Source organism: Apodemus sylvaticus, chromosome 12 (assembly GCF_947179515.1).
Source record: "Apodemus sylvaticus chromosome 12, mApoSyl1.1, whole genome shotgun sequence".
NCBI lineage: Eukaryota > Metazoa > Chordata > Mammalia > Rodentia > Muridae > Apodemus > Apodemus sylvaticus.
Genome location: NC_067483.1, coordinates 34723037 through 34747458, shown reverse-complemented (window position 1 = coordinate 34747458; position 24422 = coordinate 34723037). Strand labels below are relative to the sequence as shown.

At 37.4% G+C, this 24422-nt stretch overlaps 1 protein-coding gene across 1 annotated transcript in view; it reads right to left on the bottom strand.

Moving 5' to 3' along the window:
- The window catches only part of R3hdm1 (R3H domain containing 1), a 123466-nt gene that overhangs the window by 29487 nt on the left and 69557 nt on the right, over positions 1–24422 (bottom strand). The window contains 10 exon segments of the mRNA XM_052201243.1: positions 3003–3126; positions 6163–6459; positions 9292–9393; positions 13007–13158; positions 15211–15465; positions 17901–18127; positions 18224–18274; positions 18358–18395; positions 20764–20859; positions 20950–21058. Of these exon segments, the coding sequence (XP_052057203.1) occupies positions 3003–3126; positions 6163–6459; positions 9292–9393; positions 13007–13158; positions 15211–15465; positions 17901–18127; positions 18224–18274; positions 18358–18395; positions 20764–20859; positions 20950–21058 (1451 nt within the window).

The following is a 24422-nucleotide window of genomic DNA, read 5'->3' as shown; positions in this document are numbered from 1 at the left end:
TCAGGAATTGAATCTGGGTGCTCTGCAGGAGCAATCACTCTTAAGCTCTAAGTCATTGTTCCAGCACTCAAATTTACTTTTTATAAAATTAGTGAGCTATCTATCACAGGGAGGGATGTTGCCAGGCAGCAAATGCCTGCTGAGCACAAAGACCTAAGTCTCATATCCAGAACCACAGGGGCAAAACATGAATAAAAACAAATCACATCAGATGTTACAATTTTAGAAGGTGAAAAAGAAGAGATATATATACCATGAAAAGTCAATTATTTTCAGGCCCAAGAAAGCACAGAAAAAAAAATGCTCTCTTTACTACTATTCTTTGTTTTAATTTTGACATATGGTGCTGTTACATAGTCCAAGTGTACCTTAACCCTGTGATTTCCCTAACCTTAGCCTACATAGTGCTAACATAGGCATATGTCACTGGTCCCAGGTAGAATATAATTTTTATTACAATAATACAATTGACATTAAATAAGCAGTAATATGATCAATGGTCATGAACAATCTTTTTTTTTTTTTTTTTTTTTGGTTTTTTGGATTTGTTTTTTTTTTTTTTTCTTTTCCGAGACAGGGTTTCTCTGTGTAGCCCTGGCTATCCTGGAACTCACTCTGTAGACCAGGCTGGCCTTGAACTCAGAAATCTGCCTGCCTCTGCCTCCCAAGTGCTGGGATTACAGGCGTGTGTCACCACCGCCTGGCTGTTCATGAACAATCTTAAAAACCTTTTTAAGGGCTAGAGAGATGGCTCAGCGGTTAAGAGCACCGACTGCTCTTCCAGAGGTCCTGAGTTCAATTCCCAGCAACCACATGGTGGCTCACAACCATCTACAATGGGATCTGATGCCCTCTTCTGGTGTGTCTAAAGACAGCTACAGTGTACTTACATAAAATAAACAAATCTTTAAGAAAAGTTATAAATTTTTACAAGATATGTACAAATAAAGAGGGGGAGAGGTTATGTTATATGTCACAGCATGTATGTGGAAGTCACAGGACAACTCTGTGCAGTTGGTTCGTTCCCCTCTACCTGTATAGAAGTGCGGGTACCAAATTCAGGCTGCCAGGCTTACACAGTGGCACCTTTACACACTGGGCCATGCAGCCAGCTAGGAACAACTTTGATGTCTTCTTAACTTAAAATATAGACTTTTAATATTCTTTGACATGGGTCGTATTACTAGGCTTCAGGCAAATTTGACATTAAAAGCAGTCATATTTGAGACAAAACAAATTGTAGTTTAGCTAAAACAATCAGATAATGCCCAAAAGCCTGAAGAAAAAAACCTGTCATACATGTAATGTAGGGTTAGTGCATAGAAAAAAGAGCTCGGACACTAGGAACAGAAAACTTACAGGTATAGTAGGTAAAGGACACAAAAGTTTGGATGTGGAGCTGTGCTAATTATGTCTCTTATCTCCCATGGGAGTTGGTGACTACACTGTACAAGAAGTAAGAAGTGAGTACTTTCACTGGAATGACCAGTCCAAAGGTAGCTCTCAGGAGTTAGCAGACAGTACTGACACAGCAAACTCCTCTGTGCAGGTAGACTGAAATGCCTCTGCATAGAGTCTATACCTCTGCCAATGACAAAGAGCTCAAAATGCTCTATAGAAATCGGTAATAAAATCTAACCTCATTTCTTTAATTTATGTAATACAAGGTTTTAAATAAATAACTCATTACACATTTGTGACAGGACACAACCAGGATGGAAACAGAAACAAGCTCACTAAGATTAGTAAAACGGCTTTCGGTGTGTCTGTGGGATTGTATCAACGAGTGCACATGTGTACAAACAAGAGATCACCTTTGAATATTATTCCTCAAGAGCTGTGCACCTCGTGTTCTTAAAACAGTCTCTCACTAGTTCTGAGTACACTGATTAGGCCAGGCTGGCTGGGCATCAAGTCCCAGAAATCCACCTGGCTCTACCTTACCAGTACTACAATGACAAGTATTACACTACGTCTGTTGTTATGTGGGTGACAGGGACCAAACTCAGGTGCTCAAGCTTGTAAAGCAATCACTAATTGCTAAATTATTACCTAGTCCTTAATATAGTATCTAAAAGATGAGACTGGAGTTCAATTCAACACATTCTTTAAAAAAAATAGGACAAAAAGAAAACAAGACTGAGTTCTAATAATTTTTATAGTTACAGTACTAGATTCTATTTGTTTCTTTTTAACCAAATAATTATCAAACAGAAAATGGGACAGAAAAATGTATAAGAATACAGTTCTGGAGAGGGGAAAAAAAAATCACTCGGAATGTAAACAAATAATATAGAAAATAAAAAATAAAAAAAAAATACAGGAAAACATAAAAAAAAATACAGTTCATCAAGCCAGGTGGTGGTGGAACACATCTTTAATCCCAGCACTCTGCAGGCAGAAAGGTAGATCTCTGAGTTTGAGGCTAACCAGGTCTCCAGAGTAAGTTCCAGGACAGCCAGGACTACACAGAGAAGTTTCTCTGGGAAGAAGGAAAAAACAAAACAAAACACACAACCCCTCCAAAAAACAAAAAGAAAAGAATATAGTTCTCCAGCCATCTTTGACATTTAAGGTTCAAATGAATCCATTTACCAGGCTCTGTTCTTTGCTTCTGTTATAGTATGGAGGCCGTCTTGCTCCCTTTACACAGTTCTGTAAAGGGCTTCGACTGCCAAGACAGTGAGGACCCCGCAGCTACTCACCAGTTCCTGGCCTTGTAGAACCCCCCTATTACTCTCTTATTCCTTATCACACCAAATCTGTGTAGTTTTCTAAAGAAAGGTAAGATTTTTCTAATCTTCATTTAAACACAACTAGTGCTCTCTCTCTCTCTCTCTCTCTCTCTCACACACACACACACACACACACACACACACACACACACACCTGAGATCCTGAAAGACTAAGCATAATAGAATCTTAATATAAAGAATAAAGTAAAATTGGAAACAAAGTAACACCCACAGCTGAAAACTTTAGCATTGATTGAGATGACTCACCTGTGTGCTGTGCAGGCTGTGGCAGTGGTTGGTTTAGGTGTGAACTATGATGGACAGAAGGGATGGGGCGGTACTGAGGCTGGTTGGAGTGATAGTGGCCTGGAGCACAGTAACAGGCTGGCATCTATAATCGTAAGCAATGAGGAAAAACTTACTTTCATTTAGAAAGGTAATTTTTCCATGAGGCACATTCAATGAGCAGTGATTATAATATCAACCCTTTTAAAACCAATTGGATTTTTCAATTTAAATGGAAAAAAAATAAAGTCCAGATCTCAGGTATCTTTAAAAGGATATCCTCCCATTGCCATGGCAAAAAATGCCTTTAATTTTAGTACTCTGGACAGAGGCAGGGGAATCTCCATGAGTTCAAGGCCAACCTAGTCTGCATAGTGACTTTCCAGGTCAGCCAGGGCTAAATAGAAAGACCCTGTCCCAAACAAAACAATCCCCCAAACCAAACCATACAGATCAAAAGACATTTACCACTGTGCTCACTAATCACTTTTAGCTGTTAATTTTATTGCTGTATTTGTTTTACATTTCTTTTTTTACAAAAACAAGTTTGCTTAGCTGAGATACTGACTGGAAGCCTCCTCCCTGAGGATGCTACCCTCCCTCCTCTCAGGCTGTCAAAAGGTGCTATGCAAGCTGCCAGTATAGACAAGCAATCAATAGCCCTATCTACCCGTAAATGCTATAAGTCACCACAAGGCCAGCTGGACAAGGTATCCCCAATAGTGTAAAACTAGCACCTTTATCTATGGGGTAGAACAGCTGTCTAATTGGATTTAACGCCCACTCAGTAAGAGGGAGTTGCCTATGGCTGGAGAGGCTATAAACCCAGGTAAGAACCCATAACCATTACTTTCTCAAGCTAATATCGTTTCAAATTGTACTCTGTTCACCTTATACAGGCAAATAAGTGTAAGAACCCTCATCAAAAAACCTTCTTTTTTGCAAGAGACCGTTACAGAGATCCACAACTGTTTAAAACAGAGTAATTATCAGTGAGGTGCTCATGCCCAGTTGAAAACATTTTACCACTTAAACCTTAGGTTTAAAGAAAATCTTTGAAGAGGGGGCGAGTGGAAAGACAGTAAGAAGAGAGACAGAATACCTCCTAGATAGTGTGTTTAGATATTACCCATTTCTTTTTCAAGACAGGGTTTCACAATGTAGTCATGGTTGATCTAGAACTCTGTACATAGTTTAGGCTGACTACTAACTCAAGATCCACCTGCATCCGCCTCCTGAGTGCAGGCTTTAAAGTAATGTGCCATCATACCTAGTGTAAGGTTTTTTGTTTTGTTTTTTTTTTTTTTTTTTTTTTTAATTAATCTGATCTAGATTAGTTGTAGCGAAGGGGGGAAAACCCGGAAACAATGTTGTGTGGAGAAATGATCTGCTGTATACATAATTCTAAGAACTCTAAAAACCTCACTCCAGTAAAAGGCTATAAGAAAGCTAGTAGGTTAATGGTAGGGTAGCTCCTTACTTTGTGTAAAATGACTGGTTGGATTAATAATGGCTGTTAAAGAAAAAGCAAACCCAAGACAAACTAACCTGAAAAGAATGCAAACAAAGAAAAAAAACCAACCTGACAAAACAAGAAACCCCACTAATAACTTATTCCACTATGAAAACGGGTACCCATGGAAAGATGCTGAGTGATTACTCCCCTACCTGGGGAGAAATGAATAAACGAGGCCAGGAACATCGAGCTTATCAAACCCTATGAGTTTACTGGATGAATAAAAGACAAACATCGCACTACTGTGGTGACAACTCATGAAAATTCTATCACTGGAACTTCCTGAACAACTGGAGGCAGTTAAACTCTAGTTTGGCGAGGCACCTCTCTTAGCACATGTTGCTGTAACATCAGGGAGGCCCTCCCTTGTGATTTTCTGTTTTAGGACCTTCTTGATAATTTTCATTAATGTCCTGAGTCTACTTCCTACTACCACCAGGAATGTTTCAATTCAGAGGAAGTAGCTAAACAGAAGAGAAAGAATCCACAGGATATTAAGATCATTATGCTCAATGTCCTTTTATGTGAACAAATAAAAAAGTGAAACTTAAAACAGTTCCTTTTATAGAAACAACTGAAGACTTTAAATGTTTCACGTGTACTAATAAAATATGCACTATTTATTTAGGCAAAACGGTCAGGCTGAGCTATGCACACTTTTAATTACAGCATTTGGGAGGGAGAGACAGATGAATCTCTGAGTTTAAAGTCACCCCGGTCTGCAGAGCAAGTTTCAGGACACCCTGCTCTATACAGAGAAACTCTGTCTCAAATCTAACCCCTACAAAATAGACAAACAAACAACCCCCAAACCCATACAAAACACTGAGAACAATTAAGACCAAAGTAAGTGAGCAGAGAGATTTGTTTATGGACACGAAAGTTGACACTATGATGCTACTTCTGTTCAACCTGGTCTATTCTTGAAACGCTGTCATATATTACACTGTGCAGACTAGTTTTATGTCAACTTGACACTGGCTAGAGTCATCTGAAAAGAAAGGAACCTCAATGAGAAAGTGCCTCTATAACATTCGGCCTGAAGGAATTTTCTTAATAAGTGATTGGCAGGAAGGATCCAGCTCATTGCAGGTGGTGCTATCCCTGGCCAGGAGTCCTGGTTCTGTAAGAGTGAAACCTGAGCAGCCAGGATGAGCAGGCCAGGTCCAGGGGTGGCACCCTCCATGACACGAATCAGCTCTCGCCTCCAGGTTTGTGTCCTGTTTTAAATTCCTTCCCTGATTTCCTTCAATGAGATTATGATGTGGAAGTATAAAACAAATGAAATAAACCCTGTCCTCCCTGACTTGCTTTTGTTTCATCATGTTGTTTCATCACAGTAATAGTAACCCAAACATACACACTTATGTTTTCCTAAGATAGTAAATCAAAACAAACAAACAAACAAACAAACAAAAACAAACAAACAAACAAAAAAAACCACTTCTCAGAGCCAGAGAGAAATTAAAAGGACACATACTTTGAATTGTAGCTAAATGTTATATGGCTGCTCCCTAGGAACTTGACAATCTCCAGAGATAACTATGGGCTTTACTTAAACTATCTCACACATTGTTCCCAAGTTAGAGGTTCCCATGAGAGAAAGAACATGGCAAAACAACATACCTGTGGTGAGGGCTGAGGAAGAAACCCCTGCTGCTGGAGCACAGGCTGGCTGACAGGATGGCCAGAGGCAGAGAAAGTGGCAGTGGGGACTGACTGCCCAGGGGGTAGGGAAGGAGGAGGGGGAGGTGGTGGAGGTGGTGGTGGAGGATGTGGGGGTGCTGTCGTCACGATGTAACCAGACTGCTGTGGAGACTGTAGAACAACAGTGGACTGGAACATGGTGGCATGAGGGTCGGAGCCATCAGCTGATGGCTGGCGGGCAAGACTCATGTGGCTGAACTGAGAGCCAAGGTTATCCTGTTGAAAAGAAATTGGACATCAGTGAGCCTTTCATTCTGGGCCAAACCAATGCAAAGTGCTACACACACACACCCACAGCCCGACACCCACACATCCCCTTTGTGTAATCTCATCTCTCCTAAAATAGCCTCAAAGTTATTACGTAGCTGAAAATTTCATGAATTTCTGATCCTTCTGTCTCTACTTCCTGAGTGCTGGAAAACAGCCATAAATCACAATGTCTAATTTGTGCAGTGCTTAGGATGGAACCCAAGATGATTTTATAGAAGGCAAGCACTGTACTAACTGCGCTCTATTACCCAAGTCCTATACTTTATTTGTAAGCAAACTGTAGCAGTATATGTATGGACATCATATTGCATGTAAAATGGATGAGGTATGACAGTAGGTTCAAGAAAATGAGTACCCCTATGTAGGAGGGAAGAGATGTTATAATGATATTACCTATTATTTAGAAAGTATACCTAATGGAAATCATAGTATGAGAAAAAGATTAGGGTGTATTTTTCACTTTAAAAATCAAACCTACATATATTTAATGAAGTTTAAATGTTGACTTGGGTTCAGAAGCAAACCTGGATACTTTTATATTACGTAATTAGTATTTAAGCTTTTCTGCATTTCCAGCCATCAAAATCTTATTAGTCATTCCCCCCTTTTTTAATGTCAAAAAATAATATAACTTCTCAGTCTGCCACTCAATTTAAACAGAAGAATACTTTATATCAAAGTATCCTGTTTTTGGATCACTGTTAAGCAACTGGTGTTCTCTAGCCAAAGCTATGATTTATGTGCCATATGCAATATAGTTCCTAACTTGACAGCCTAAGCATTATCTCTTATTGGTCACTCAAATGACAGTACAGAGTTAAAATAAATGCTGCTTTTAGGAAGCAACAGACTTACAATATATGAAAATGGCTTTTTAAATGAAAATACCTCCTAGCTCTAATCACAAAGTAATATGGCTAACTATTCTTATAAAAAGTAGAATATGTACAAAAGGTAATGTTTCCTTTTTTTTTTTTTTTTTGGATTTTCGAGACAGGGTTTCTCTGTGTAGCCTTGGCTGTCCTGGAACTCACTCTGAAGACCAGGCTGGCCTTGAACTCAGAAATCCGCCTGCCTCGGCCTCCCAAGTGCTGGGATTAAAGGCGTGCACCACCACTGCCCAGCTTAATGTTTCCTTTTTTAATAACTTAGCTTTATTTCATGTCCATTGGGGTGAGGGTGTCAGATTGCCCTAAACTGGAATTACAGACAATGTGGGCTACCACATGGGTGCTGGGGCTTGAACCCCAGTCCTCTGAAAAGCAGCTAGTACTCTTAACCACAGGGCCATCTCTCCAGTCCCATGTTTCTCTTTCTTGTAGGCTGAAAGTTATTTTATAAAATAATTGAGAGATGAAGCTGGTAAATACTGTCGCCCCAATTCAAAACCAAAAGCATCCTCAACAGAACAAAGAGTTTTCAAAAAACACCAAGAATGGTTTTTCTGCTACAATTTATAATTGGATTTGAAGTATAATTTCAACATAGGACAGGTCAACATGGAATATCCCTAGTAAAAGCAAGCAAATTGATAGGAAGTTCACTTTAAAGAAAGCAATTTTTTTATGAAGATGCTAGTTCGTGCATGGAGCTACGCAAAAAATTGCAGTGTTTCACAAAGCTAATTACTTGCAGTGTGGGCCTAATTTTACAGACACTGAGTTATAATTCAGGTCATACTTTTTAGATTAAGGGTATTACCTTACAGTGAGAAATTAAGTATCAAGTGATCTTTGATAAAAATCAGAAGTCCTCTGTAGCTACAAGCTGCAATCCATCTAAAGTAACTGGTTGTTACCTACTGTATCTAACCAGCACTTAAGAGGAAAGCTGCCTGTCAACAGAACACAAACTAGAGTCGAGTGGGAAGAGGGACTCTCAATTAAGAAAATGCCTCAATGGAGCTGGAGAACTGGCTCAGCGGTTAAGAACACTGAGTGCTCTTTCTGAGGTCCTGAGTTCAATTCCCAGAAACCACATGATGGCTCACAACCATCTGTAATGGGATCTGATGCCCTCTTCTGATATGTCTTAAGGCAGCTACAGTGTACTCACATATATTAGAAATAAATAAATAAATAAATCTTAAAAAAAAAAAAAAGAAAGAAAGAAAGAAGAAAATAAGACTAACCTGCCAGCAAGTCTGCGGTACATTTTCTTAAATAGTGATTGATGTTAGAAGGGCCAGCCCATGGTGGGTGATGCCACTGCTGGGCAGGTAGATGTTCTTGGGTTGTATAAGAATCCAGGCTGAGTAAGCCATGAGTATCAAGCTAGTGAGTAGCACCCCTGCATGCCCTCTGCTTCAGTTCCCATCTACAGTTTCTTGCCTTCAGTCCATGCCCTGACTTCCCACAGAGACATAGTTTGACTCCTGAGGTAAGAGGAATTAAACTCTTTCCTCCTATCTTGATCTTAGTCATGGTGTTTTAATCAGAACTCTATGACACTGCCATTCCAGAACTACATAGACTAACTTCAATTTAAAACAACAAACTAAAATATCTGAGACTACTCAGTTCAGAACACTAATCCTAAAAATTTCCCTTTTGAAAAACAGGAATAATATTAAGTCTTTTATAGTTACTATGATAACTTGATATAACCACTGTCTTAAGAAAAGGACTAAATTATTATTAATATGAATTAGAAAACATCTTTGTTACATATATAACTTCCTGTAAGAAAAGCTGAAAGGAGCAAATTACACTGACCACAGTCTGAAGCATTCATCACACAGTGCCCATATTAACAATGAGATGAAAAGAGATACAGTACCACGGAGTACTGCTGGGTGGGTGAGACTGGCAGGAGCGGGGATGGGTAGGGGGCTGGAGAGCACTGAACAGGCTGAGAAGAGGACTGCAGAGGACCAACAGGCTAGGAATAACAGGTTGGCAAACAGTTAATGTCAGAAGAAAATGTTACAAGAAGTGCATAGCATGGAAATTTACACTTTGGGGCAATAGCTTTACATTTATAAAGTCATAAAAAATTACAAGAGATTCAACAAGAAAAACAGTATCAAACAAAGAACTCAAAACAGCAAGAATATACTTAGGCTCAAGTTGATTTCATAATGAGAATAGTGAGTTTTATGTCATAAATGTAACTTTTTTTTGTAGATTAATAGAAACATCATTAGCCATTTGAAACCCTGTTATCTGAGTTATGTCAGCAAAAACAAAACTTTTGATTCTTGATTTCCTGATTTTTATGAAGGGGCTGTCCTATGTTTAAGTTGCTCTATACTACTAAATTATAAATAAAAACTTTATAAATTTATATAGCATCTGTACCAATCCTCTTATTTGATAAAGCATATTTCAATTCTCAGAGACAATGTCCCTAAAACTTCACCATTGTGTGAAAAAAAATGATAAGAATAACCAGCTCAGTGACTGGAAAGATGTCTCAGCCATTAAGAGCATGTACTCTTGGAGAGGACCCAGGTTCAGTCCCCAGAGCCTACATGGTGGCTCACAACCATCTGTAACTCCAAAACTAGGGGATCCAATGCCCTCTCTTGACTTCCATAGGCATCACATAATCACATGGTGTGTGTGTGTGTGTATGTGTTTTTCTCCCAAGGTAACTTAAATAAACATGCATATAAAATAAATAAATCTTAATAACTACAACAGGACCAAACACACTTTTGTCTAAGAAACATAAAATCTTTTCCTTGTGGCTAAATGCTAAATATATTTTTATTAAAAGAACTCATGGCAAGAACTGAGAAACTAGATACTATAGCTCTTCAGCCAAATATTCTTGTGTTTCAAGGAGAGGAAAATTGCTTTCCAAAGGAACTAAAAATAGGTGATTCACTGTAATCTATTTTATAGATAAAACAAAACAAAACAGACAAAGATAGATTAAGTGATCTTTACTGTACCAGTTAAGCAAGCAGATGAAGGATTCAGATAATTCTGATCTGATAAACACTCTTTTGGTTAAATTGTATATGCACCAATGAATCTGTACTGGCTAATGTTGCTGAAAAGAATAATTTTAAAATGCAAGTAATGAAGTAAAAGTGTGCAGGGAATAAATAAAGAAAAATGTTTATGACAATTCAGATTTACAATGATTACTTAATCTTTTATAACAAAATCAACAGAATAATCTAAAAGTATAAAAGTGTTAGATCAGCTTAGAGTCCAACACAAGATTAAAACAAGCAGAAAAGAAATAAAAGCTGAATGATCTGGAGGGTTGCTGATAGTCCCTGAGAAACCTCTAGGCTACCAATTATCTAGCTGAGGTCAGCGTGAAGCATGCTAACCAGGTGCAAGTGGCTACTGGCTACTGGATGCACTAAGTCACATAAACTGTAAGATACAGTCCTTCTTTTATCAGTCAATCTGAACTACTCAAGGTGTCAGATACGTAAAAACTTAGATCCTAGTGAAGGGAAAGAATACAAGATGAGCCTCCATGGTATGGATGAATGTCTCCCAGAGTGCAAAATGGCAGAGAGACCATAGTAAAATCCTGACACCAAACTGACAAAAGTCTGTTTCCCTCTTTCTACTTGAACATCCACATAGTGACTGGTTTTATGTTGTGTTCAGGAAACCTAGACTCTGGAAGGGGCTGTTTTGAAATTCACAGATTTAAAGTGTTTGGTTATGTGAAATTGTACAAATCATTTATCTCAGAATATGCAAAAGATAGTAATAGGATATGAGATTTTGGTTCTGAGAGAATCTAGCTGTAATGTTTTTGTTTTTCATGTGGTAAGTTAAATCTATCAGAGAATTGGATATTTACCTCAAGACCTGAAATTCAACTTTTGAATGCTTGTTTCCAAACTATACTCTCTATACCACCATCTAGGATGGTTCTGGAACTACATGGAACAATGCTATTTCTAAGCTTGATCTTAACCACAGGTTTGAGAATCAGTTGGCAAAATTATTCCTAAGAGACAATAATCTGAGACATATTACCATAAACAAATCCTTGAAATTTTTAAAAGCTGTACTAACCTTATTTCCATCAAATTAAGTAAAAGTGGAAGTCAGTCCTATAAAGCTCCTGGTGAAACACACAGCAGTGTAAAGACAGTTAGTTATACGACAGCAAAAGGAAGTCCTTGGAAGCAAGTGGAATGGGCAAGGCAGAGCCCAACAAAGAAGGAAGTGTATGTAGCCTTAGGCAGGGCTGAAAAGGTCATACAGAATTCTACAGCAGAGCTTTACGCAATCTCCTCTAGGTACATGGATGTTTTGTTATAGTCCTATATGCTCTAAAATGTTTTAATCCCTACTTTAGGCATCAAAGCAAAGCAAAATAAAACTGACTTGTCCAGCCAAGAATCTTACGTGCAGACAGCAACCAACTGTTTTCACTACTTTCATAAATCTGAAAGTGTAACTCACTACTTACATATGTCCTTCATCCCACAAGACACCATTAACTAAATGACACATCTTGTAAGACGGCTCTTCAGTTCAAGCTTATCACTGCACATCTATGAAAAATAACACTAAAGGAGATTCACCAGTGGAATGTTTATATGATCTTGTAGTGGAAAAAGGTGTGTACAATCTTTAAAAGATGGCATGGAAGTAGGGATGATACAGATATTATCACTCTCTAAACATAGATAACAAATTATTAGGGAACAAAACGACATTGTAGCTATGTTTGTACAAACCCTAAGTTACTTATATAAGTTCAAGATATGATTAAGAAAGCTTTTAAAGCCAAACATGGTGATGCACAGCATTTGTGGAACATAAGCAGGCAGACCTCAGTGAGGTCTAGGCCAGCCTGATCTACAGTACAAGTTCCAGGCCAGCTGAGATCTATTTCTTTCTTTCTTTTCTTCTTTTCTTCTTTTTTTCTTTCCTTCCTTCCTTCCTTCCTTCCTTCCTTCCTTCCTTCCTTCCTTCCTTCCTTCCTTCCTTCCTTCCAAAAAAATATCTCAGGAACCTGAGAGATTGTTTAGTGGGTAAAAATATTTGCTGATAAGCCCGACAATCGAGTTCTATCTCCAGGTCACACATGGTGGAAGGAAAGAATCAACTCCTGTAAGTTGTTTTTTGATCTATACATGCATGCTGTTGTGTGCATGACACGTGCACAAACAAACAAACATTGGACTCTCAGAATCCACCCCACTCAAGCCCTGCAATAGAAAGGAGTACTCTGCATGGCTTGAACAGCACAGTACCATTTCTTCTGTTGGATTTATTGTTTTTATTTTTCCTCATGTCTACTTCTTACTGTACAATAGGGATGGAATACTTATCAGTCAGCCCAAGATAGTATCACTCCCTCTTTTCTAATACATCCTCAGTATTTTTTAGTTGCAAATGTAAATATCTGTCCTTAACATTTTCTTCCTGTGGCTACTGAGTGGGACATCACCAGGAACAGAGTATTAAAGCTATAAGAGATACTTACCTGGCTACCTCAGTCATTAGCCCTACATATGCAAAGGCAGGTGAGCTTAACGTTACAGAATCATGGATTTGTGCACCTGTGAGAACATGTGACTGGCTGCTGGCTGCTGAGGTGGTGGGGGTGGAAGAGGTGGCTGTGGAGGACCAGGCACTTGGGTTCGAACTGGCTGTTGAGTCATAGGAGGATTGTACACAACTGGACTTCCATCTGGGTTTATGAACGGCTGACCTGAAAAGTTGAAAAGAACGAGGAAAAAGTCATTGTACAACAGGACTGAAAATAAAACTGTCACTATTGATTTATAAATCACATCTATAAATCTCTTATGCATAATTCCAAAACTTTCAGTTTAAGACAAAATCTTTTCTTAGCTTGGGAAATACCACAGTGATTTGAAATAAAGCTATTAATCACCTTTATCTTTTTCATTAAGTATAAATATTCAAATGTTACTTGTTTTGGGGATGGAGTGTTGTTTCAGACCCATCCGAGCTCAGTGGATAATCAAAATATTTTTTTGAAGAACTGGAGAGAGATGGCTTAGCAGTTTAAGAGGACTGGCTGCCCTTCCTGAGGACCCAAGTTTGGAGTCTATGAGTGGCAACTCATGTGGGTGACAGGCTCCTCTGTTAACTCTAGGTCCAGGGGATCTGGCTCCCTCTTCTGGTCCATTGTAGATACTGCAGTCATACGGAGCATAAATGTATATGGCAAGCAAAAACATTCAAATACTAGAAATGAAAAATTTAAAAAAAATTTTTCTAGAAAGTCGTGAGCTCCCAATCTCATTCTGCTACAGATATTCAATCACAAGACCACGGTTCAACTATAAACACAGGAAAAGGGTCAGCAACGTTCTGAAGAGTTCTACTTCTGTCTAGCCTGACGGTGGACATTAGGGTTTGTGTGCATTTCAGCTCAAAGAGAAAAATGCCTGACTCCACGATATCAGGAAAGCATTCTCAAATTTTCAAGGAGGTAAAAAATAATCTAGGTTATAGGTCACACTGAATATATGTCATTTTAAAAAAGAAAGGCTGAAGCTAGGAAAGGTGATTAAAGCATGCCTTTAATCCCAGCATGGCAGTGAGTTCAAGGCCAGAAATAGTCTACAGAGTGAATTCCAGGATAGCCAGGGCTACACAGAGAAATCCTGTCTTGAAATGCCAAAACTAAACAAACAAACAAAATCCCCAAACAAAAAAACCCAGACAAACAAAAGACAAGTTGGAAATGTAAATAACTGACAGCTTTAAACATGTAATTATAAAATCAGTTTAATGGTAACAGATAATGCATAGTAAAATATTACATGAAAACCTGAGTATAGCTACTTATTTCAATTTCCCTACTTTAAATGGGAATTTCTCCTACCTACAAGTAGCAGTGTAAAGGCCATGAACGAACAAGTTAAAGCATGAGCTGTCATGCAGGTGACTGGAACTGAACCTGGGTCCTCAGAAAGAGAAGCCAGGGATTCTGAATGACTGAGTCATCTCTCTAGCCCTTTACAAAATGTTTTGCTTATAATGAACAAAGTAGGGTTTGGACCAATACTCTCTATGGTTACTGTATATTGTTAAAAGTAAATGTGTAATAATGTTAGTTATCATTGGTTAATATCAAGGGCTAAGAACATATATTATCAATATTAATTTATAACAATTATCTTAAAAAAAAGCAATAATGTGTTTAAGATTTTCTTAAGTAGAAAGCAATTACCAAGCTGGGTGGTGGTGGCTCATGCCTTTAATCTCAGGGGAGATAGAGGCAGATGGCTCTCTGAGGTCAAGATCAGCCTGGTCTATAGAGCAAGATTCAGGACAGCCACACGTACACACAGAGAAACCCTGTCATGAACCACCCCCAAAGAAAGTAATTACCATATTCTCAAGGACATTGGAAGTTTTTTTCTTCATAAAGTACATATTACTTGCCACAAAATAAAAATGCTATATCATATAAAGCTCTCTCAAAGGTAGTTGATTCGCTTTAATGGAATGAATTGATTCCATTAAATGTTAAACTATAGTCAAGCTCTTATTTAGTCCACACATCACAGATGGTACATAGGGAATATTATCTTACAAGATAAATACAATTTTTAACATTTTGGAGTCTAAACCTTTCTATTAAAGTTTTTAAGACAAAGACAATTATTTATCAAAATTATAAGAGCTAACAACATGTGTACATTTAAATAATACATTTTTAAAAGTAACCCAATTTTCAGATGCTTCCTGCTATGTCAACTACAATAAACTCTCTCTGGATACCCACCTGTTTGTGGGTTGATCAGAATACTGCCAGGTGGGATGCCAGCTGCTTCCAAGGGAAGCAAAAGGAAGCTAGTGCTAGGAGATGCACCTTGACCACTGAGGCCACCATCAAAAGAAAGAGAACTGTGATTGCTGGATGCCGGGTAGATGACAGGTGCGCCATGAGAAGACTGGCTAAGAGCTGAGCCTGGGAGCGGCTGCTGGGTGTGAGAAAGAGAGCCTGTAGAGGACCCTACACTACCTGAAGACTCAGATCCTAGGAGAAGAGTAATACAAAACATGAAATTAAAAAAAGAAACTTCATATAAAGATACAAGTTTAAAAAACCCTAGTAATACAATTCACAATATACAACATGCAGTTACAACATGACAGTAATGGCTCCTATAATTTACTGTCTAGTGGTTCTTTTAGCTTATCCTCCTAAATATAATTTTAATACAGCAAACACCAGCACAGAAACTGTCAGAAAAATCATAGTCAAAGCATGCAATTTACCAAGTTTATAGTAACCCAAGCTATAGAAAGCCAAAGAAACATATACTGACACTCTCAAAAGGACGCGTTACATACATTTTAGCATTTAAATTAACACTTAGGGATATACAGATTACAAATTCCCCAGGGAAAAAAAAAAAACGTAGCACAACCAAATGCCCAAACCTCATGTTTCAGAACGCTTATCTATATGAACACAGAAAGATTAAGCACGGTCTGGGAAACAATAAAAATGATAAATTATCTACTAAAAGAAGCAACTGCCAAGTTTCACTACAGAATTTCATCTCAGTTTATAACTAGAATCTTCCTATAATGTAAACTCAACTACCTTTCCCCCCCTTTAGCTAATACAGAAATAGTATAAAAATATTTCAAATATTTATGTTAACACCAGCTTAAAATTTCTTTCCATACTTTATCTAATCTCATGACTGAATTTTGATTGCCTTGACTCTACAGTCTATCTATCTCACAGAGCCTGAGCTGCCACTAACTTAGAAAGCACAGAGCCTGAAGGTGGATAATGAAACAATGAAATGTAAAGATTCAGATCATACTAGTAGTTAATTAGGTTGTAACGAAGGGGGCTACTCTGGGATAAAGGTTCTAATGAATAATTATGACACACTATACAGAATGCCTTCTGAGGAAAGCCTTTATTCTAAGTCATATTAAAATGACACTTCAATTCTATCACTTATCTTTTTTTCTGAGACAGGGTTTCTTTGTGTAGCCCTAGTTGTCCTAAAACTCAGAGATCCACCTGGGGTAACATTATCACTTTTACTTATTAAAGGATTAAAACATTCCACTGTCTCTTATAAAATAACACAAGTTATTTTTTAAATTTTATTTTTACTTATTACTTGCGTGTGCGTGCATGTGTGTGTGCATGTGTGTGTGTTTGTGTGCAAATCTAGAAAGTGTACTGATTGGCTGAGTGATCTGAGTGGCCCCAAGTTATTAAAAAAAAAAAATTTTTTTGGGGGCAGGCATGGTGGTGTGCATGCCTTCTACTCCAGTATCTGGGAGGCAAAGGCAGATGACTCTTGCACTCTCTAAATGACTTTCTCACAACATTTATTTTCCTTTTTTGCAGTATACACAAATAAGTTCACAAACTTTAAAAACACTCATAGAATTACTAACTTTAGAAGTATGGTATTATATTGACTAAGACATTTTCAATAGATTTATATTTTAAGGTGGGAATGCAATTCAAAAACAGCAATTTAAGCATCAAAATATTAAAAAATATTGTTGCCTTAATATACCTTCTAAATGTAGTTGTACAATACTAATTTTATGTTTAATCTAATCCACACAGGCTTGAGAGAAATACCCATTACTGACTTCCATGTTTATTTTGAGATTAAAAAAATAGAGATATACAAAAGTTCTAAAAGACACATGAGATTCTGCATGCTCTGCTCCTTAGTGAAAATGAAAGAAGTTGCTATGACCAAAGTATCTGAAGTACAGCAGCCAAAAGAACCAGCAATTATTTAAATTTCTATTTATAGTTGTATTGTTTTCTTTAGTTTTTAAGTTTCTTAAAATTTTCTCAGAATTTTATTCATTTCTTACAGGATAAGTCATGAAAAATGCAATCGACGCCGGGCGGTGGTGGCACACACCTGTAATCCCAGCACTCTGGAAGGCAGAGGCAGGCAGATTTCTGAGTTCGAGGCCAGAGGCCAGCCTGGTCTAAAGAGTGAGTTCCAGGACCACCAGGGTACACAGAGAAACCCTGTTTTGCAAAAACCAAATCCAAAAACCAAAAAAAAAAAAAAGAAAAAAAAGAAAAAAAAAAGAAAAAGAAAAATGCAACCGATATTTGACAGTATGAAATACATCTAAGGTTATGCAACCCTAGGTTAGAAGCCATGCTTTCCAACCATAATAAGCAATGAAGAATGTCTGGTCACCTCTTGCACACAAAAAATGAACCAGTGAGGTACCACATTTAAGTTTATATAGCAGCAAACAAGGAGATTTACTTCAGTTTATAATTCTATCTCTAGGTCAAAATGAATCCTAATGTCAATATGGCAATCACTTCTCTGCTTTGTAGGTGTCTACAGAGCTGAAGGTAACTACATTGTAGGATAATCAGAATCCTGTGACAAGGAACTAAGACTTCGGGCAAAGTAACATTCTGACTGCACAGTTCTAAGTGGATACTTATACCTGTTTTTGAAAGCCTGCCTATGCTTTTGCTGCTTCCAGAACTATCACCTCTTGTCAGGACCGAGATTCCACTAAAACTGCTGGCTTTGGTTACAGCGGGTTTCAGATTTCGGAGGGAGCTGTCTGAATCTGTGCTGCTCCAGGGTCGTGGCTCTGAGTATCTCAACTCATTTTCAGTGCTACTCTGATGGCTGTTTGTTGATCGCCCCGAAGCATCTTTATTAACTCTGTAATTTAGAAATAAAACATTGAAAAGTTAATTGGGGGTAGGGGAGAGAATAAACTAATTTTTTTAACACTGTCTGGAAAACATGCTTCTATACCTAAATATCTGGCGTCTCTGCTGGGTACCAATAGTGTCCTCATCTTGGATTCTGTTGGCATTTTAATAAAACATTTTAATTGTTATTAGTATCGACTAGATAAGAACTAGAATAGATATTAAAATTTTTCTTACCTTTTGTCAATAATGTAGTTTTCCTGGGAACACAAGGACTGAAAAGAAAAGGTAACAAGTTTGTCAAATACACAATGTCATCTGTACACCAATGGTAACAGCAATAAAAAACCATATATAGTAACTTTAAGAGTAAACTCCTAAGGGCTGGAGAGATGGCTGAGCTGCTAAAGGCTAGGCTTACAACTAAAAATAGAATATTCCTGCTGGGTAGTGGTGGCGCACACCTTTAATCCCAGCACTTGGGAGGCAGAGGCAGGCGGATTTCTGAGTTCGAGGCCAGCCAGGTCTACAGATTGAGTTCTAGGACAGCCAGGGCTAAACAGAGAAACCCTGTCTTGAAAAACAAAACAAAAACAAAATCAAATAAGCAAACAAAAGAATATTTCTTACAAAAGATTCAATTTTTCATGGCTTGGAGACACTATGATTATTTTTTAATAGATATATCAAAGAAGTCAGGCACTTTCAGAATGAATTTGAAATTTCAATAGCCTTCTTAAAATGGATGATCTGTCTTATTAATCATATATTAAAGGTTGACAGATTGTAGCTATTTCATGAATACTTGATTAGTGGTGACCAAAAGCTAATGAAGGAACCAGCAAGTTGTCTCAGAACTGTATAAAGGCATCTGATGCCAAATCTGAAGCCTTAAGTCCAAGCCCTATGAGGCACAAGGTAAAAGTTAGGAACCAACTCCTGAAAGCTATCTTCTAACCCTCTTCCTCTCTCTAATACACACACACACACACACACACACTCACAAATAAGAAAAATAAAGACTGATTGATTCACTGTACCACAAGTGACTATTTGTGGCAGTGGTAACACAGGACATATGGATAAAGCAGAGAACACACACACAGGCATTAAGGACTTACAGTCAAATTTCTGCTGTGCTGTCGATCTAAGTCAGGTAATGGTCACTTGTTTGTATTACTATGACAGTCTTCTAAAGAGTGCTGTAGTTACCAAATTTTGCCCTATTCTTTCACTTTATAGAGCTGCAAGCTCTCTAAATTGTAATTCTCCCATCTTTCATGACTCCTTGACACAAGGGTCAGGAACAAATGACCAACCATCTGTTTTGATGAATAAAGACTGGAACACACCCATAACTATGTATTATGGTGGTTGTCAAACCAGAGTCACTTTTGAGCACATACAAATACATGGCTCAAGATGCCTGACTATGGATTACATGGCCTTCTCTAGTCAGACAGAAACCTGCAGCCCGTCAGCTACCTTACTAAAGGTTAGGGCCAGGCACGAAGTTCCTGAGTGCTCCTCCCGTCTAATGTCCCTTACTTAAAGCACCTGCCGGCTATGTCCTGGCTACTCTAAAGCATTCAGTTCTTTGTATTTCAAGTTTTCCCTTCCCAGAGCCTCTGCAAAGACTGATTTTTCAACTTGAGCTTATGGGCTCTCAGAAGCTTACTCTCCCATGCCCTTCCTAGTTTGAGTTTGTAGTGCTTCTCTCTCTCTGCTGTGAGTCTATTATACCTTCACGTGTCTCTGTGATTCACACAAACTTGTCAATGGCAGTATGCCACATAGCTTATAAAATACTGAAGGAAACATTTCTCTAACATAGATGCTGAGTTCAGCAGACCTGGATTAAAATTCCTAATTAACCATCTTCTAGGTCTATTTATTCTAGCTATTTTGCATAGCTTTCTATCTCCCCAGTTTTCTTATCTGTAAAATACAAATATGATCATACTGACCAGAGAGGGCCATTTAGTGGATTATGACTGTCCATGTATATCGTCTTTAGTGTCCAGAATACTTATAATAAATGTTCAATATTATTTATTACATATTGTAAATTCTTAATCGATGCTCTAAATTCTGATATTATTTACTGCTTTGTTTTGCTTTCACCAAAGGGCACATATTTCTGTATTAGAGGAATCATACATTATATTCATTTACATTATATTCTTGAAAAGTACTAAGTACTGTAGAGAATGGGTATAAACTCATTTTATGTGTATTTCTCGTGCAGATATCTCTAAATATCATCACTTATAAAGCAGATAATGACTATTAATCTAAAAGATCAACTAACTTTATTTTATAAGACACAAGTTATTAAGCTCACTACAAAGTAAGATTTAAGTTAACAATGTTATAAAAACTCTGTCACATGCTTTAAAAATGTTACACAAATAGCAACTTACTCCCATGTTCTACTGATTCCTATGGTCTAACTCTGTTCAATTGTGGTAAAACTTCCCTCTCTAGTTCTACTGTACTATCGAATTCACATGAGTAATACATCTACTTCAAAAACATGACCTGATGTGTATGAACCAATATGGTTAAAAATAGCATGAGCAATATTACTTGGGGCTAGAATATATAGAACCCATGAAGTCCTAAGGGCAAGTTGGCACATACATCTTGGGAAAATATTCGGTCTCTAGCTCTCTGGTATTCTTCCTCTCTTTCTTCTATAGATTTGCTTCTTCTGTCATCTTTTAAACGTATTCTCATCTAAAGGGAAAAACAACTGATTATTAGGAAAATGAACTATTGGTACATTTAAAGCTTGCACTTAAAATGTTACATTTTTCTTAAGATTACCTGGCTATCATCTTTGTCAAAGCTAGAGTTATCTCTCTTAAGGATGTATCGTTTCTGAAAGTCTTCACCTCTATCATCCTTAATATGTTCATTAAATTTCTGATCAGGTCTGAAAAAAAGAAACAAGACAAAGGAACAACAAATTTAATGTACAGTATTTACATAAAAGTGAAAAATATTATATGCAAGATAAAAAAGTGTTTCAATTTATCAGTGCTGCTTAAGACACACTATTATTTTCTCACTTTATCATAGTAGGATTCTCATGAGGAAACACTATTCTACAGAGGCCTTATTAAAAACAACCTGGGCTTTGTCATCAGACTGGGTTGAAGTCTAGCTTTTTAGCACAGTACTGGCCTTAAGATATGCATAAGAAATCTTTTTCTTCCTATTTTCTCATGTATGAGATGGGAATTATATACTTTATCTACCCAATAGGGTTATTCTAAAGATGAACTAAATTAGCAATTGAAGAGCCCCCAGCAGAACTCTGTCATTGTAAGAAACCCTGAAGAAACTGAACTTCAAGTGGCTAAAGCACCTGTGAAACGTCAAGACAGAAATGCAAGGCTAAGCCACAGTTGGAGCACAGGGCTGTCAGACTGTAAGGCTGACATCTTATCTATGTTACAGGGACCAAGAAAATCCTAAGTATTGCATCACGCACATTACACTCCAATAGTCTTCATGCCAGAAAATGACAGCAAGGAAGTTGTTTTCCACTAACTTAAACAGGTTAGAAAAAATAAGCTCTTATGTGGAGGTTAACACTGGAATCTAAAGCAATGACTGTGGAGTTTAGTATATATTTATTCTGTAGCACAATGGTTTTTTTGTTGTTGTTTTTTGCTTTTTGTTTTTTCAGATTAAAAACACTCCAAGTTTCACTAAGATCTACAAGACAGATAAATAATTAAGGGCCATAGACATTAAACTTAACATAAAAATGACCTCTGCCAATATATTATCAACTCCAGTAAGTCAATTCAATCAATTTTCTGTGACTTATTTACCATTTAACATTGGAATTACTCCTTTGAAATATACAATATAGAACATTTAATACATCTAAAAAAAAGTCTAATAAATTATCTATAAAGTTTCCTTTATGTATAGTTCAAAAATATTTATATGTATACATATAAGCAACATGAGAACACCATGAACAAAATTTCATTTCTTTGAGACAGTGTCTCACTGAGTAGCTCTGGCTAGCCCAGTAGTTGCTCTGTAGACCAGGTTGACATCAAGCACAGAGATGCCTACTGCTTCTACCCACTAAGTCCTAGGATCGACATAACAGCGTGTACCACCACTCATCTCAATCTACCATATTTTAATAAAACACAGGAGGAGCTGACTCCTGTAAACTATAGAAAAGATTTAAAGATGAGAATTATCTAAGCAAAATGAAGAAATTTGTACTGTAAAATGATGCACGAAACAGAGGAGATACTTAAAAAAAAAAAAAAGGAAAAAAATCCATATCAAAGTAAAGGAGAAGGACACAATGCTTTACAACCAAAATGACAAGTCTGCTTTCTTTGGGAGTTTGAAAGGTGTTACATTTAGTCCTGACTATGACAATATGCCATTTGTTATAGGATTGCTTCATTTACTTTTATTACCTGTAGTTATAGCTATGTGAGAGACTCTTGTTCTAAAAGTGAACTCTATGGTTTAACCAAGGCCCTGGCAACTTTTCTAAGAACAGCTGGATTCCCACACAAAATAATATTGGCAGGCATTTCAGCTAACCTTAAGACTGTCTTACCTCTTTCTTTTAAAGATGCCTGAATTTACTGCCCTGCAATCGGCAACTTCCCGCTCCATTGAGACACCCCAGTGGACACTCGGTTGTTGACATCCACAACACCACTGGTTCAAGGCTGGAGCGGGTAATCTCCCTATGAGGAAAAGGTAAGTTTGTTTTTATTCAGTGTGGAGCAGATCTCTAAGGTTTTCTGATTTACATATCCCAGAAGATATTAAGTAAGAATACAGTGTAACTTCAGTGATCTGAAACATTAATTATAATTACATTAACTCATAATTTGTAAATGTCTCTGCTTAACTAAATTTTGATTACCTTTACAAACAGAACCCTTAAGCTTTTCTGACATCATTCATAGAATTCAAATAACTGAGGTTACACTGTATTGAAAACCTTAGAGAGTTGTCAGTCAAAATGTTAGTCAAAATGCCTGCTAATGTTCATGTGTTTGGGCATCCAGCAGCTCTGAGCAATGTTGAAAGGTACTGGTTAAAGAGAGTACAGTTCTAGCCACAGTCTCACCTGTATCTGACTGGACACTATCCGACTTTAGTCATTATGTAATTAGCTGGGAAAGGATTGGCAAAGGATGATTTATAAGACTAGTGAGTAGACATGATGAAATTAAATCAGATTTTGTATCTTCTAATAATTTATATTTTCTAATAATTCTCAGAGATTTATGAGAATTTCCATCAAAGGCACCTTTTATTAATTTTAGTTGTAAGAATTGTCATTTAAAATATGAAGCATACCTATTTGGTTGACAAAGACACTGTCTGAAATGGAAGAGCCTCAATTTTGCTTCAGCAAGCAATATAGCAGCTATACGAGCAAAGGCCATGATTATTGAAGGGACTAGATGAATTAAATATAACTATGTAAAATGAGTGATACCTAGACAAACTCAGGGGCATACCTGACCTCAAGAAAGCAGAAAAACAATGAAGTGAAGAGCATTGTCTATGGCACTTGAAACTGATGACTACTTATTGCCTTAGGTTCTTTTCTACCATAAATGAAAATGACACAGAGAATACTTTTGTACCTTGTGTGGTGGCACAGGCCTATAATCCCAGTGCTCCAGGGATTTTTTATAATCCAAGGGATTGAGCCTAGGCCCTTGAGCATTGCTAGATAAGTGTTATACCACTGAGTTATATGATCAGCTTTTTAAAGCAACTGCTTTTAAAACAAGGGGTTCTTTCTAAGCATTAAAAATTTTCCTCAGTAAATCAGATATTAACCAAGAAAGGAACACAGCAGTAAGAAAGTCACTACACTAACCAGGAGTTCCAGTTTCTTCAGATCTGAGGTAGAAAAAGGAAGAAAGACAGACAGACACAAACAAACAAACAGGATTTTGGAAATGATAATAAAGTAGTAGACTGAATGTGAGAGTGTGAAAATCTGTTTACTGCTTCTTTTTTAAAGTTATTTAAACAAATTCTCTGAAGGTGGTCACAGATACCTAAGTTAATTTTAAAAATTCAGAATAGTTGTCAAACATGGCTGATTGCATGTCCTCCAAGGTTGTTGTTGCCATTCCTCAAACAGGTCTCGCCTTATCTGAATCCAGGTGTGCATTTTGTTCCTAATGAAATAAATGTACTTTTGGCTCTACTGCATGAAGTGATCAGGCAATTTACTGTAGACGGCGGAAGGTGCTGCAGGAAGGCAAGTATTAGTCCACAGA